Raw genomic sequence first — 17,266 nt, forward strand, 5'->3', positions numbered from 1 at the left:
TCTACAAGATACATTTTCATTGATCAATTATCCCATGAAAATAATATTTGTGAAGTTAGCCCCACCAACTAGTCCGATGGACTCCAAACTGGTGTCAATATTTACAAATTGATTGCAAATAATTGCAATTTGAAATAAATACGAACACCGCAAAAAACATTTTTTATGGTGGGGCTAAATTCATTCATAAGCGTCTGATAAACTCCAAACCAGTGTCAATATTTTGTGAATTAATTGCAAATTGATTTTTAGAATTTGCAAATCAAAATGGTCAGCCTCCACTTAATCCGATCCATTTCAAACCAATGTCAGTACTTAGCAAATCAACAGGAAATACAGCGTAATGTACAAGTATTCAACAATTCTGGTTTATAGAAAAATTTCACATCGCTCATCGCTTCATTCATCTAAAATGACCTAAAAAACCTAAATAGTTGGGTATTTAGTTTCATACGTTATTAAAATATGACGCTAGCAAAGCATCAACTATATTACATTTAAAAAGTCATTAAGTTTTGGGCCTTTTTAAATATTTTTTTTTCTTTAAATACCTAGGTACTTATGCAAAGTATGAAAGTAGGTATCTATGTATATTTAGTATATAAATAGGTTATTAGTTATTGTGGGTATATATTCTATAGGTCAACCAATGATCTATTGGTACCAATGATCAATCTCATTTGTGAGTATTTCTCTATAGGTACGCATTGAGCTGAATATTGTATGCATTTATGCATGATAATCAGTGTTCGGATTAGATAAGTAGTTTTTTATCTAGATAAAGATAAAGATAATGCAACTCTAATGTATCTAGATATAGATAAAAGATAACTTAACTCATATTTATCTAGATAAAGATAAAGATAAATACTTTTTTATCTAGATAAAAAAAGATAACATTTTTATCAATAAAAAATGTATCTAGGTGAATTCATTTAGATGAGTAAAAAATGATCTAAGATGAACGTTTAGATACCTATTGTAACTATTTATCTAGATAAGATAAAAGATGAACAAATAATTATCTAGATAAGTCCGAACACTGATGATAATGACTTTCATATTTTGCTTATTATTCAACTTTATTAATTGCTGTTGTCAATTATGTTTATAATTTTTTGATTTCCAATCTCCATAATTTTTGAAACTCAATTTTGTATAATTTGATACTTTGTCAAAGATTTAAAAACAATCTTAATTCTAAAGCTTGCCGGCAGGTGTTGTTTTCTTTTAATTAATGTTCTAAATGTTTACAAGAATTGACTGCAGTTCTACAATATCCCATACAATAAGTATAATCTAGGAATTCATATGGGTTTTGGAAGCTCATAAGTCATATTTGCCATCAGATATCTATTTTATAATTTGTTGTTCAGGCCTGAGAGCTTAGCGACAATAGTTAAGTGACAATATGTCACTTAATTAAATTTTCTGTGAAAACTTATTGATATCTTTTAATATTATCATAACATAGCACAAACGACAACAATGAATACATAATATTATACTCCGATTAGCATTTTTTATTTACGATTTCATTCATCGTTTACACTGTATTTTCACATATTAATTAACTACCTAATCTTTTGTCCGATGTATCGATTTAAGTGCACTAAATAAGTTTACAAGATTACATACATATAAATTGTAGTAAACATACATTTTTTTACAAGAATTTCAAATGAATATTATTCATTATAACCACAATAAATACCACATTATTATTGATTAGTATAGCTTGTGTGTGTACATATATATAGGTATTATAAAAAGTTACCTAACACAAATATTAATTTAACGACATATTTTTGGTTAACTACAGTGAAACTACATTACTATGATTGAAGTAGGTATATCTATTTATCTAAATTTCAAATTAAATAATGCGATAAAATACAAATAACATTGATAACAGTATGAAAGTATATAACTATATAATATACATTGTACATATATATACAGATTACAAATTATATCTAGGCATATATTCAATAATAATCATATTATTTAGAAATTACAACACACTTATAATTTCTTAGACCTTAAGCAATAATAACTCAACTCTGCAGGCATAGTAAACAATGATAAAAAGCTCTTTTAAAATTGCATACCTATGACAGTCTTTTGTAATGAACTCAAATGAGACAATAAAATACTACAATACAACAATGTTTACAATACATAGTATATGATAATAATATTATGCAAGGTGCAACAGGAATAACTGACAGAATGTAAGTTGTAACTAATGAACTAGCCACCATAACTTTTGTTATTAACAAAATTTAGAAAAAAAACGTTAGTAAATACAATTATTATTAATCATAATGATTATAATATACCACATGGGTATATAATATGCCTAATAATAATATAAGAAAATGTATTAAATAGGTAGTTGTTTTATCAATATTATATTTGTAAGTTCTTTCTGTAACACCCTGCAATAGAACAGTATAATAGACAGAACAATATACATATAGGTAGTCAAGTGACCTAATTTAGCATAGGTAACCAATGCATGATAATATTACAACTTATAAGTTATAGGCAGGTAAACATAATAGAAGAATATTTTATTATAATATGGGTATTGTGAATGCGAAGACACTAAAATAGTATACTAATATCAGCCATCAGGTATATATGTTATATTATTATATATTTGATGTAATACGAGTATCCGATAATGATGGCGGGCTCTAGAAGGACCAGGGGAGGACCCTAACCTATCGATCAAGTCCAATAATTCAGCAACCGCCTTTGTATGATATACGAGATAATTATAAAATGCAACAATAATAATTATGCATAATATACTTATATACTATAATATGAGTGGGTGTGTTGTGTGTATATTATTTATTATTATAATATTATTTTAATGGTCGTTGCTGTTGAAGTACGAGTTTTGCATCAGATACAGTTTGTCGATCGGGTTGATCTGCTGGCCCGGCACCACGGACGCGGCACCACCGACGTGATGGTGATGGTGATGATGGTGGTGATTTTGGTGGTGCACGTTTTGGTTATGGGTCCCGTGGTGGACGGACAGGTCTAGCGACATGGTATCGGAGCCGATCTCGTCCGCCGCCGTGGTGCTGCCGTCCAGGGACACGTCCGAACTGCAGAAACTGTCCACCGAATGGTCGCCGGTGTACGTACCTGCAGCATCCGACAATAATATTGCGTTAGATATTATTGTGTGTTATATAAACGCACACAATCGGATTGGTTATTATTATTATTTTTTTTTTTTGTAATTAAAGGGTACCGACAGACAAGTCTGAAGAGTAATAAGAATAACAAACTTTTTTATACAGAGTACAATTAAAATACGATTTAATAATTTATAATACACTGAATGTCAATTCAAATTTCAGATCAACATGTTTTAATAAATTTTGTGACCAGCTCTATTGTAGTTTAATTTTCAATGCGGAATATTATGACGTAGCCTTTCACGAGTTAATGGTTCACATTGTTCTCAATATTATTATCACGCGATTATTTACCTTCGGGCGAGTACGGTATGTTGGGGTTCAGCGGCTGGCTGTTCTGATAGTTCGAGTCACTGCTGTCGTGCATGCTCAGCGTACTCAAGCTCAAATAATGATCTACAGACAAAAACAGACGCACGTTTAGACTTGAGTTTACCTAATAATACAGTTTTTACTTGTTTACCATGGGATTTAGTAGGTAGGTACCTATGTGTTAGTATGTTATATATTGTATTACTATCTTCTCGATGTACCTACCTGTACTACTGAATCTACCTACCTGAATTTACTTGTACCTATATATATCTACCTAGCTGTGATATTAATTATTAGTGCGCACCCATACTACCTACCAGTATATTGCGCTATATTGATGATATCGGGTAATAATATTATAAAATATTTAGAATCATAATTTATAAACTATATAAATTATACGACTCTACTATATTTATTATATATTTATGTACAATAGGTATGTTCTAATTCTTAAACATCATAATATGCCGATGATTAACAATAATTATATACCTACAGTATCAATATTCGTAAACCACTGATCGTGGACCACACTATAAAAATAAAGTGAACGTAATTTTAAATATTAAACATAAATATGATATGAGAATAATATGATCCGTCAATTAAGCAATAAGTCAATAGGCACATTTTTAGCTATGGGCTAGCATCTCATACAATAATCATTTGAGTACCTATCGTAACAAACTATACACTAGTAAGTAGTAAGTAGGTACTAAGTTGTGAGTTGAAGGCTTTCAAATTCTTCTTTTAAATAAATTATATGTTATGATTTATATATTAAGCTGTGTATAATGTACCTACCCATTAGTATTCGGATATAACTAACATAACTACATAAGTGACGGGAAATATTTTACATACCTATATAATCACAAATGATTGTTATATTATTATCTAATTTATATGTGATTGGGCCTGGCCCGTTTAAAACTTAAATATGTAAAACCAAAATACCATATTCATTTTTCATCATGTCAGTAATTGATTAAAATTTGATTCAATATCAATGTCCAATATTATGCTATACAAATATATAATGTGATATGATGTGTACTACCTCCAGAACATACGCTAGATGTGGTATTCGTTGCGTGTTCAGTTTCATTTTTATCCGTATTGTTCGCGTTATTATTGTTCGTATTTTTATCGTCCTGTTTACTCTTTCTTTGGATTTTCTTCATTTTTGCTCTCTGATTTTGAAACCATACTTGCACTACTCGTACACTTAATCCCGTGTCTTTAGCCAACGCTTCTCGTACCTGAACATAAATTACATAAAATATAATATCGCTGTAACGTATATTCAGTGGTGTATTGGTAAATATATTTATGGGTATACGCACCAATAAAATATGTATGTAACCTAAACGATTAAATTATATCATCGTATATATTATATAACGTTATTGCAGTTCAATTAGTATATAGTTTTTATCATTATTTTCTTAATTTTTGTATAATGTAACAATAGAAAATAAAACAAAATCAACTCGAATGTCAAAAAAATTAAAATAATAATAACATTATTATTATAGGTACAATCTATAGAATTTTCCACAAAGATTTTATGTATTCAATATTGGGTTTACTAAATTGAACTTAAAGTCTTAAAATACATTAAACACAACGTATATTGTTATATAACTTATATTCAATACCTACTTCAATTGATAAATAATTCATTAATACGAATAACGTTTTTTTCCTATATGAACTATTAAATAAATTTTAAATCTTATTTGGTTTTCTGGTTATTTCGGAAGCGTATACCCGTAAAATAAGATTTTATATTGGGTATACGCTGAAAATCGAAAATTTTCTGATGGGTATACGGCGTATACCCGCGTACCCGGACCAATACACCACTGCGTATATTACTAATGAATAATTTTTTTCAATTATTCATATATTATATACAGTGTTAAACAGAACAAGTAAACATATATTATAACAGTTTGACTTAAACTGAATTTAAGAATGTTACCATCCAGTAATGAAATAATCAAAAAAAATATAGATTGTGACTTGTAAAACATGCATAATATAATATATCGTATATTATCATAATAATATGCGTCTTTATAATTATCTCAATACTGTACTCAACATTATAATGACACAAACTTACTTTTCTACAAGGTTTTGGACTGACTTCGAATGACGCTTTGAACTGCCGTCGTTGTACTGAAGTTAATATGGTTCTGGGCCTTTTCGGTCCACGGCGCCCGTCTCTAGGTCTACAGTTCTCGTCTAAAGTTAGACTATCATCTGAACAAAAACAACGACGAACTTTCGATTAAACAGCGAAATATTTTATACATTATTCTCTACTTTGTACAATTGTATAATTAAATATGTAATGCACTAATGCGTGGTGCCGCAGTGGTGGTGACTGAGGAATATAACCCCCAAACCCGCTGGACCCACCACTGTTTGTCCCCACCAATGACTTTTTTTTAAAGAGTAACGAAGAGCAAAAAATAAAAATGTATTGTTATAAACTATAATAATATGTTTATAGTAATTTTCGGCTTCCCTTAGCTCAAAATATAAATGTCATTATTTAAATTACATATTAAGTGTTAAGTATGAGAATGTAATAATAATTAATAGTATGACATAATATATAATACTATAGTACGCGGGCGGCGGGCGGGTATTAAGTATACCACTATACCACTTTGCTATAATGTATGACAAGGACAAATATGTCGATACTCGCTATGTACAAAATAGTATATTATTATAACTTTTTTTATTGTTTTTAAGCATCGGTAACTATGGCTATTATTTATTAGCATTTTGTAGGGGGTTACAGTTGGCTTATGTGGGCCGTAGGGTGAGGATTCGTCACTAAAAACTTGGGAGGTCATCCATCCGACACTAGCGCCGACGGTAGATGCTTGACCTCAGAACACTCAGTTAGTTACTGAGGCCAACCAACGAGCTATACCAGGCCCCAGTTATATATTATTATAGGTACGTACCTGGTTGTGGACTCCCAACGGTCTGTTGCATGAGAAATATTTCCTTTTCGAAGTCTGTGCGGCAGAATAGTTGTCCGCCACCTGCTTTGACCACGTACTGCTGGCCTTTCTGTAACGGTTGCATGCAAGCCACGCACGCGAAACATCCCACGTGATAGACGTGACTGGGCCCGGCGCGCATTACGAGCTCTCTGGCTCCCAAAGGCTCGCCACACCGACCGCATTTGACGCCGAATAGTCTGAAACAGACAATAAACACGTTACTCACATACATAAAGTCTTTACGGTGTGCCTGACACATGTACGTCATTAGCAATATGAGGCATCGTAAAAAAGTGTACACAGTCACACACATCCAGTGGCGTTATCAGGGGAGGGAGAGGTTAAGGGTTGAACCCCCCCCCATCGATCCATAATTCCCCTTATTTGTGCCTTTGGTACAACTCCCACAATTAATTCAAATGTATTATTATTTATTACTTATAAATCCCCCCCTTCACCATTAGAATTTCCTGGACACGCCCATGACAGATCTGTCCAACAATTTATGTTTAATACTTTGATGTAATAGTCGCAATTCGCTTTAATATTGAAGGTATAACAATTATACGCAAGTGTTGGTTCTGCTGAACGTAAATTTGCGGCTATAGTCAATTTGCACAAACATTTTCGAAATGCGCTTATAATTTACACCAAAATAAATATACATAATTTACACCATCTCAGGTAGTTAGAAATACGAATTGTAATTTGTATCAAAATTAAAATCGATTATTCTTTTGATAGTACCCACGATCTACGCACAAGTTTCGATAGTAGAGTATAATATATTGAGATATGAGAAGTAATAAACATAATATTCTGTTTTAGATTCTGAGTAGTTATTTCGCTTACCTATTTACACCGTTTTAAGGTACCTAAGTTAGTACTGACTTAATAACTAGATGCCTGCAGTGGCGGATCTAGAACTTTTTTTTTTGGGGGGGGGAGGTATTGTCTTTTTCCAAGTTATACGACACAAATATTTATTTTAAAAACGGCTAAATTTATTTAATATAGTCTGGGTCTGGACCCCCCCTCCATTTATTGACAGAATTTAAAATTCTTAAGGTGCAAACCAATATACCAAATGTACAAAAAATAAGTAGGTATATACTAGTTACCACCAACATGCCGCGGCAGACGGTGTATATTATCATTGTATAATAGTATACATAGCATAATATGAATAATATGATAATAATATGTTATCACGACCGATGGTTCCAAGTTACCTGTCATAATCGTTTTTGCAGTACAATCCATTGTGCCGGTAGTAGCACGACTTGGCCAGTGGGACGCCGCACGCGGAACATGTGACGCACTGCTCGTGCCAGCTGCTTGTACCCACTCGCATTAAGAACCTGTCCACGATCTTCGTACCGCAGCCCTCGCAGCTCGCCGGGCCATCGCCACAATCGCCGTCTGCTGGCAACAACAATTTATTACAACTCAATTATTATTATTATTTGCAGTGTTCTGTAGACTGTATTATACCTACGCATTATAATAGGTGCTAATTATTACCTTACCTATTTAATAAGGGATGGGGTAGAAACTCCCGAAACCCGGTAGGCGATAATAGGAGAAATAATTTGTCAACTTTTGAAATAATAAATGTATACTGATTACTGCGTATCACTGTACGACCGACGACCTTATTGTTCTACTCTTAACTCTTGAGTCAGTGGCGTCATTTGGGGAGGGGCAAGGTTGGCATTTGTCCCCCCCCTCCCCACCATTGTCATTAGTGGGCCGGGTATGGGCTAGTTTTGGGCCTTCATATAGTAGCTTATAGGTAATATATTTAGGTACCTATCCATACTCCATCTACATATGTATTAATTATTTAGTCATTGTTATCTTTTAAAAAAAAAAATGGGGTTTTATGCCTATGATAGTATGCTATGAATTGGCTATGGCACTAACTAATTATGTAAGAAGGCTATTTGTATTGAGATAAAAATGCAATTGTAATGTAATGTAATGTGATATAGTTAGAGAGCGTTTTTTTTTCAGTTTGGCCGGGGCCCTTCCATTTCTTTTTATTTAGAGTCTCGTACATTTTTTATTTGCTTAGCGTTTTCCCGTTCTATATAAGGGACTAGGGATCTCATAATGTATTTATTGAAATATTTAACCGAATGTAATGTTTAGGCGCAAATTGTCTTTATAGGGCCCAGGGCTGTCCTGAGAATTTTTAAAGAAAAATAGGAGAAAACAAAATTTGCAAGGTCTTAGAAATTGAATCAATAATAAGATGCTTGCTTATTATAGTGTTATCAGGATATATAATTGTGCAAGTGTCAAGTAACAAGTAGGATGAAGTTTTTGGATTAATTGCGCTACTGCAGGTTAAGATCTCCCGTCTTAAAAACAATGGGATCGGACGAGGCCACGAGGGCCCTGCTTGCACAGCCCTGCAGGGGTTCCCCTGTTGGATTCAGGGATTATGCAAATATTGCATACAAAAATACGTATATGATGTAAAAATATTACGTCTATACCTATATTATGTATATAAATATAATATAATAATGATGAAGATAAGACATTTACTTTTGAAAGTTTACCTGAATAATATTATTCTTATAGCTAATGGATTTGGTCTTCAAAGTTGAAATTCTTTAATGGAAATATAATTTTTCTTTGTTTTTCTAGATTGAATCATCAAGTAATCACAGCAGAATTGAAACAATTTTCCAGTCAATATGAAAACTTTATACCACAAATACCTAAATATTTTACAGGTTGTGATTCAGAAAAAAAGTTATTTTTAAGTAATGAAGATTGTAAGTGATGAAGATAATGATGAAAAATCAAAATCAGTAAATAATAATTGATTGTAATAAATTCAACAAATGTGTTCACCGTGAAATTTAAATTTACAAAAATTATTATGCCAGTTAAATTTATTTGTCATTTATAAGTTTTCTTTGTTGTTGCCATCAACACAAAACACTTGTGAAAAGGTATTTTCGAAGCTTAAATGTATAAAAATAAAACTCCGCCACTTCGATCAACATTACACCAGAATCACATGATGGCTATGGAAAAATAAATGGTTAATTGATACCTACTCAAAAATTGATTGAGGCAATAACTTAATCGTCTAATGAATTTAAAAAAAATAATTACTCATATAAGAATATATGGGACTATAAAGGACTATAAACACGCCTAACGAAATGTTCCAAGAAATGATACATATGATACTCAAGACAAAATTGGTAAAAATTGGTAAAATATTAAGGACAGTAGTGGAAAGTTTTGAGTGTATCACACTATGACATATGATACTCAAGGCAGTCAACTTGATACGTATACAACGGTCATAACTCATAATACTATATTATTGAGATCACATCCCCCTTCTTATATTATTTTTCCACTTTAAGCCCTGTGTTTAGTACCTTTTTATTATAATATCTAGGTATGTCCTATATGTATAAATATTGTATTAAAACATTTCCCCCAATTGTTCTGAGTATATGCGTGTCATAGTATGTAATAGTGCTTGACGGATTGTCTATTGTATTATGACGTTGTACTATTATGCTTATAAATTTGTAGCTATAAACATGAAATTGAGAAAAAGTGTAAATGTTGATGATTTATTGTTTTGTATGTACAATGTACATACTAAACCTTTCATTGATAGAAATAATATTTTATCAGACCCCTCTTTACAGAATGTTTTATTTTTATCACACTTTGATTTTCGTTTCCATATAGTTATTGTAATCGTATACTTGCAGTTTATTATATTTAAAGGTATTCTTTAAGTTTCCGGTTAGGTATAAAATATAATATACAGGTGCTTAACTACACAACTCGTTTGTTAATATTTGCTAATATTATCAGTTACCAACATTTTACAATCATTGAATCATAAATTGTTATTACTTTTTTTTTATTACAGTATTAGCAACTTGAAATACATCAAAGTTGAAGATTGAAGCATTTTTATCGGCCCAAAAAGTGATGACGAACCCAAAAAAAAACTTTGTAGACCAATAGGTACAATAAAATCTTTGCTCAGAAATCAGAATATAAAATGATTGGGATTTTCTAATTTTATTTCTACCTACTCGAGGATAATATTTTATTTTAAATAATTTAATTTCTGAACATTATTAACATATTAAGTCATAAGTTAAGGGTCATAAGTCATAACTAACAAGTTATAAAAATAAATTAAATAGTTAGTATATTTTTGATAAATCAACAATCTGCAGTTACATAAAATATAGGTATACAATTAGAAGATTTGTGGTATGTAAACATCGTAGGGGAGTGGGCAGTACCGGAGCAAGCGTCGGGGCGAGCGGGGCACGTGCCCCGGGCCCCGCGATTTTGGGGCCTCGTTATTTAGTGCTCCCACCTGAACGAAACCAAAAAAAAAAAATCAAGTTCAGATTTGATCATGAGTTTTTGTACCTATTACTCGACAAAAACTAACAACATATTACCCAAAATACCCAAGTACAGTAAATTTAAGTTGATTGCTACCAGATTATATTCGTTGGATACGTTGAAAATATTATGTTTGTTAAAACTAAAGTGCTCATTTATCGGCTATTTAAAATCATTATCGGCTTATCGCATTTGGTGTAGCCATTAGTATGTATAATATGTAGGTATATATTAGTACTTATAATAGTCACCAACTGTCTATGAAAGATATAAATAAATTGAAAAAACGTAAAATATTCGATAAACAGTGATACGGCTAGGTTTCCTTTTATTTAAATTTCCAAATATCTAACTTTTAAGGCTATTGAAAGATATTTGATAATTTGAAGTTTTTTTTAAAAATGTATAGAAATACTATTTATTTAATAATATTTATGCAGTATATTTAAGTATTTTAGCATATTTTTAATAAAACAAATGCATATTTTTCATCATTTTTTATTTCATATAAATCATAGCCCTAATCATAATACAGAACAACTAAAATATGAAGATATAATAAATGATTTTGCATCCAAAAAAGCTAGAAAAATTAAAGAATTATAACTGACAATATTTTACTTTAACAATGTATTATGTATTTAAAATATTATAAATTGTTGTACACACTCATTTTTGATTCTGAGCGGAGCGAGGAAACTATAGTGGTTTTACAATGGTGTTTATTTATTTATACAAAATATCTACCAGAAGGAGTACTTCGATTTCAACATATTACAGTACCTTATCTTTTAGCAAATTGGATCAAGATGGTACTCTAAAAAGGTCATTTTTCGATTTTCTCAATAGCTATTTAATGCCACAGGAAAAATCACCGACAAATTACGAAAAACCGTAAAAAATTGGATTTTAATTTCAAACGCTTTGTTCATCACCATAGAAATGAATACAAAATAATAATACCTATTATAATATAAGTTCAACTTACAGGATATAATAAATAATAACAATATCTAGACTGGTAAACCGACTCTGCTCAGAATCGTTTTTCTTATACAATGATATTATGTCATTGAATTCAAGTTTAATACAATCCTTTATACATTGACCCACTTGTAACCTACTGTACAGCAGAACGACATCCACTTACCCACTTTTTTTTTAATTTCCTTTATAAATTAATATTATTACTCACCTATTATGCAATTATACATTTAATTATAGTATTTATAGTATTTAATTATAGTATTTTTTTTTTAAGTACCTAGCTAATTATTAATAATATTTGTATTCTGATATTTTATAATAGTGATTAAGATGATGAGTTTATTTTCTATGCAAATAATAAGATAATACATTTATCATTGATTGTTTTGATTTTATTTACATACCTACTTAATGTACAAAAATCGTTTGATTTAAAATCGATAGACAAAATTTCTTTTTGAATTAAATCTATAATTAATTTAGAATGGGGATGTAATGTATAAGATAGGAATGAGGGCCCCATATTTTTTACTTGCCCTGGGCCCCGCAAAACCTTGCGCCGGCACCGGGAGTGGGTGAATAGTATATAGTATAATTGCACTTCAACGTCATTTATTTAAATTTACAAAAATAAAGAAGAGAAAATAATAAGAATAATAACACTAATAATAGAGATAATTATAAAAAGGTTCCTACTAGGTTTATAGTAATATTAAGTTATTTGAGTAGATGATATTACGTTAGTTAGTTGAATAAAGAAAATCCCTAGGCCATTCTCACGGGGGTTTCCATTTTCCAAAAGTGAATGTGAAGAGATATTCGAGATGAGGTGATTAGAATGTTCGCGGAGGTGATTACTGGTTATGTTAAGTTTATTGTAATGTTGTTTGGCTATGTCACTGATTAAAATAAAGTTAATATACGATTATTATAGGTAACTTAATGGAATAGGTAATTCTATGCCATATATAGGCATGAAACACCCGATTTTTTAATATTTATATTAATATTTTAATATAGGTTTACACGAATGTCGTCATTCGGCCGTGGGTGCATTCTCCACCCAAGACGCCAAGATCAAGCTAATCAAAACTTGGGTACCTACTACCTACTTCTTAACTTCGTTTAAGCTTATTACCATAGAACAAGTGTATACAATGTTTAATCCAAATACAAAACAAAACAATAATATATAAATTATACGACTTAACATAGTATATTATCATTGATAATTAATACTATATATATATAGTATTAATTCATAATCAGTGATAATATTATTTAACTAAGTTATATACATTATACAGTTTATTGCATATTAAAGTATAGCTGCTATCAATATTATATTATAAATCTATAGATACGTTTATGGTTTATTAATAAATCAGAATAATGTTAAAACTATTAACTCAATATGAAATTAATTATATATTAAGTTATTCAAATTACTTCATAAACACGATGTATATTGTATATATAATGAACCTATGTTTGTATTGTATAATATCCGTACCCTATATACAGGGACTAAAACACTCGGTTGATCCTTTTGTTTTATACATAGTTATATTATTATACATCTATACGCGGTATTTGAGTATTAGTAAAGCACTTAAGTACTTGTTGCACATATATATATATAAACTATAATGCTTGCATACGGATGAATAATATTGGTGTGTAATTCGATATAAGATCAAATTATAGATCACATAATATATGTATTATGTGTAGCCGTATACATACACAATATTTTAATTAATTATCGGCTTCTATTATCTAAGAGATTCTAAGCAAAATACTGTTAAAGGGGTCGGTTCCAGTTATTCCAATTTTCCGTAATTCTATAAAAATTTAAAATTTTATTTTATTTTTTTGTTGTTACTTTAATTATAATACTTATCCACTAATCTACTGCCTGATACCTATTTATGAGGGGGGAGGGGGGAGATAAGAACTTTTCAGATCGGATTAAAACCCGAATTTTTATTTTACTTTAAGTACCTAAAGCTAAAGTAAAATGTTTGAAAAATAACAAATACTAAGCATTATTATAATACACATTTTAGTTTCTATGATTATAATTTTAAAACCATACTTTGTGATTGCCTGCAAAATGTTCTCTTATTTTAAATAAAAAAATAATTAATGGGACTATTCTACAGGGCATAAGAGTTTTTCTATCAAAAACGCATTGGCTCTGACGCCCATGATCAAACATTTTTGCATTGTGAGTTTTTTATAGGTATAGTTGTAATTTGTGGGCGTCATACTTATGGTCCTCTCGTTACGCTCGTTACCCTAATTTAAATTATGACATATGATTTGTGTTACGGATTCAAATACCTTACCCATTTACCATTACCCTATCTACATAAAAGCGTCGTATTCAGGTACCTATAATAGCATATTGTGTTGTATCCGTCTTATATATATGCCTGTCAAATTTTACGTTCAGAAAAATCCATTTTGAAACAAGCTATGTGCATTTAAAAATTGCACATAGGTTATAGGTACACAATACTACACATATTAAAATGCTCAATTTGCTTCAATATTAAAATATCAAAAAATCCATACATGGTGGCTCTGGATAATATATTGTTATTACCTTTAAATTTGATTACGGGTTAAAAATTAAAATAGAGTGAAATGGATTCTATTATGAACGTAAAAATATGTCATACATTAGTAAAAGTGAGTCGACGCATACGGATATGAAGCCACATTATATAGGACCAAAACCAGACACATGAAATATGCGATATCCGGGAATGTGGTTGGATTTTTTGGCCGCTAGCATTATTGAAAGTAATAAAGTCTCCCGCGCCCTACGGAACTATTAAGGTACATGGTCCACTGATGAAATTGCATTTGGGGTGGTAGCTATTGAAATTAGGAGGTACCTATGAAAAATACTTTGTTTAGCAATGTACCTATATAAATATAGTGCATTAGTGCATATTATAAGTATTCACAAATAAAGACTGGTTTAATCGTTTCTATTGAATATTGTAGGTACAATTGAATAAATACTCTGGTACACCTACATGTATATGGAGGTCACAGGAAACAAAAGTAGACCGGTGACGTTATTGGGGGGGGGGGGGGGGGGGATAAAAGTGTAATTTTCCCCACTGCCTAATAGTTAAAGGTAGACTGATTGCGTTTCATATACTCGGCCATTAGAAAAAATATATTACGTACAATTTAATATTTGTTATTGCACGTATCAAAAAAACATCATTCTGTAATTTGTTGTTGACAGTTTTTGTAGATGTTAAATTTCTATACGTATTATATTTTTTATACTTTTAATTTTATAAATATCTATAATAATACGGCGAATACGGTTGAGAAAAAACCGAATTCCACGCCTGCAGTTCCAGGAAACAACGACGGTCGTGGACGGGGTTTCCCATACAGTAAAAAAAAAAGCAAAAGCCATGACAGAAACGAACATTTTGCATTTGTAAAAAAGCCTGTGAACATTTTTCCTAGGTTATTTTTAAAACCCGAACTAAAAACATTGAACTTGAAGTAGATATTATACCTGCAGTATAAATATAGATAATAAATTAAATATGGAACCATTTAAAAAATCAACTATGTATAGACCATTTACATCAAATAGCGCATCAATCCTAAAGTGTAACAATAATAACAATAATAACAATAATTACCTATACAGTGTATAATAAGAGGACGCAACATTTACATGACCTGACATCTCTGTCCTGCACATGCATAAGTGCATAACATAAACTGCTAACCTAAATACCGGATTCTTATACTATGCAATAATAAGTTTATTTATAATAGTTAACATGAGATCAAATATAAATTATCGAATCTGTAAAAGAGAATATAAACTTTGTCCTGTAGTGGAAGAATATTTTTTTGTATATATATTTATTTTAAAACGAATTAAAATAAAAATATGGAAAAAAAACTACCCGGGTACAGTTTATGTATTAAGTACTTCTACAAATTGGATAATATGCAAGATTGTTCTATAATATTAACTTTAAATAAACCGTAGACAGAATCCGGTAAGTATACCTAAAGATTTTCCATGTTATGCGTGTGTTGTGTAAGACGACAACACATGCGAGTGTAGGTTCCTTTTAATATCGTACAATATGAATATAATGATTACCATCTGCGTTACCTACCACTTACCAGTGAAATACAGTATCACTTTATAGCACTAGTTTTAATGCATGTATTATAGATACAGATAATTTTAAAGATAATATTATGTTGTGGGTAGAGGTAACATGCTACACAGACCTACTAAGATAACACCTATATACCCACTATACAGGCCTGCACAGTCACATACTGTAGGTTGACTTGAATGTAAATAAGAACTTAAATTATTTATATTTTAATTAATTACCAGCAAGTTCATTGTAAGCTCGTTTGCACTTGGTTTTAATATTTATATTAGGTTATAGTAGGTATACCTATATATTAACTTGGCAATAGTAATTGAGTTATAATCATGACTATATGACAAGACCCGGGAACACAAAAAGACACGTCTTCTCCACTCCCTCGCGCCGGCCATACACTCATTTATATGAGTTATAATATTCATCCACTATGCCACTGCCTTTAAGGTAAATATCATAAATAAATATAAAATATTAACATTATCGCGGGACGCTCACGACAGTATTAACATTATAGCTCACGACGCCATGTAGGTACCTAACAATTATTGTCACTTGTTGTAAAATTATATTATAATGTTATATGATGGTTACAACTTACAGCTAATATTGGTATTGTGCACAACAACAATAATATGTAAATACTCACAGTTGGAGATTCTGGGAAACCCGTCCATGTCCCTGACGACGTGCCGGTGCAGTATGTCCAGCATCATTTGACCGGGTCGGGTTCGTGCCGCAGTCGAAACGGACAGCCGGCGCAGTGTGTGTATTTTTACAAGAACGTTTTTGGCGGTGGAACGTCGTTACGTTATTGCACAGCACCTATATATCTATACGACGGTACGCGTGCGTCGTCATACGCTCATGTACAACAAATATCTGTACGACGTGCGATGTTCGGTTCGCGCGGGCGTCCGTCTTGCACCACGACGGTATAACTTGCAGTGCGAAACGACAATATTTTTATTATTATTATTGCACAAAACTACGGGTATCCGTGTTCGTCAATCGTCACCGGGGACGCCGTCGCTGCACCGCTACAACACCACGACTGCACAAGTCGCGTGGGACGGCCACGGCGGCGGCGTCGATGGCGTTGTCGCCCCGAGCACCG

The 17,266-nt window shown here is 31.4% G+C and overlaps 1 protein-coding gene across 3 annotated transcripts; it reads right to left on the minus strand.

The window, feature by feature from the left end:
- Positions 1–1,900: 1,900 nt before the first annotated feature.
- On the minus strand, positions 1,901–17,194 carry LOC132943663 (LIM homeobox transcription factor 1-beta-like). Of its 3 annotated transcripts, none has more exons than XM_061012687.1 (7): positions 16,799–17,194; positions 7,804–7,993; positions 6,530–6,768; positions 5,671–5,810; positions 4,600–4,801; positions 3,516–3,617; positions 1,901–3,165 (listed from the first exon to the last, which is right to left on the minus strand). In XM_061012687.1, exons 1-7 carry the CDS (start codon positions 16,863–16,865, stop codon positions 2,882–2,884), a joined length of 1,224 nt encoding a protein of 407 aa, XP_060868670.1. In that variant the 5' UTR covers positions 16,866–17,194; the 3' UTR covers positions 1,901–2,881. The 3 variants fall into 3 exon arrangements, with proteins under 3 accessions (XP_060868670.1, XP_060868669.1, XP_060868671.1); XM_061012686.1 differs by having other exon boundaries at positions 7,804–7,996; XM_061012688.1 differs by lacking the exon at positions 3,516–3,617 and having other exon boundaries at positions 7,804–7,996.
- Between the last annotated feature and the right edge of the window lie 72 nt (positions 17,195–17,266).

The sequence above is a fragment of the Metopolophium dirhodum genome, chromosome 4 (assembly GCF_019925205.1).
Source record: "Metopolophium dirhodum isolate CAU chromosome 4, ASM1992520v1, whole genome shotgun sequence".
NCBI classification, from domain to species: Eukaryota; Metazoa; Arthropoda; class Insecta; order Hemiptera; family Aphididae; genus Metopolophium; species Metopolophium dirhodum.

Excerpts from the sequence above, each read along its gene's own strand:
- LOC132943663 (XM_061012686.1), bottom strand. The coding sequence starts at position 16,865 with ATGATGCTGGACATACTGCACCGGCACGTCGTCAGGGACATGGACGGG. Across the intron at positions 5,811-6,529 it reads CGTTGGGAGTCCACAACCAG|ATGATAGTCTAACTTTAGAC; the intron begins GTACGTACCTAT and ends GTTTTTGTTCAG. Across the intron at positions 3,166-3,515 it reads CATACCGTACTCGCCCGAAG|GTACGTACACCGGCGACCAT; the intron begins GTAAATAATCGC and ends CGGATGCTGCAG.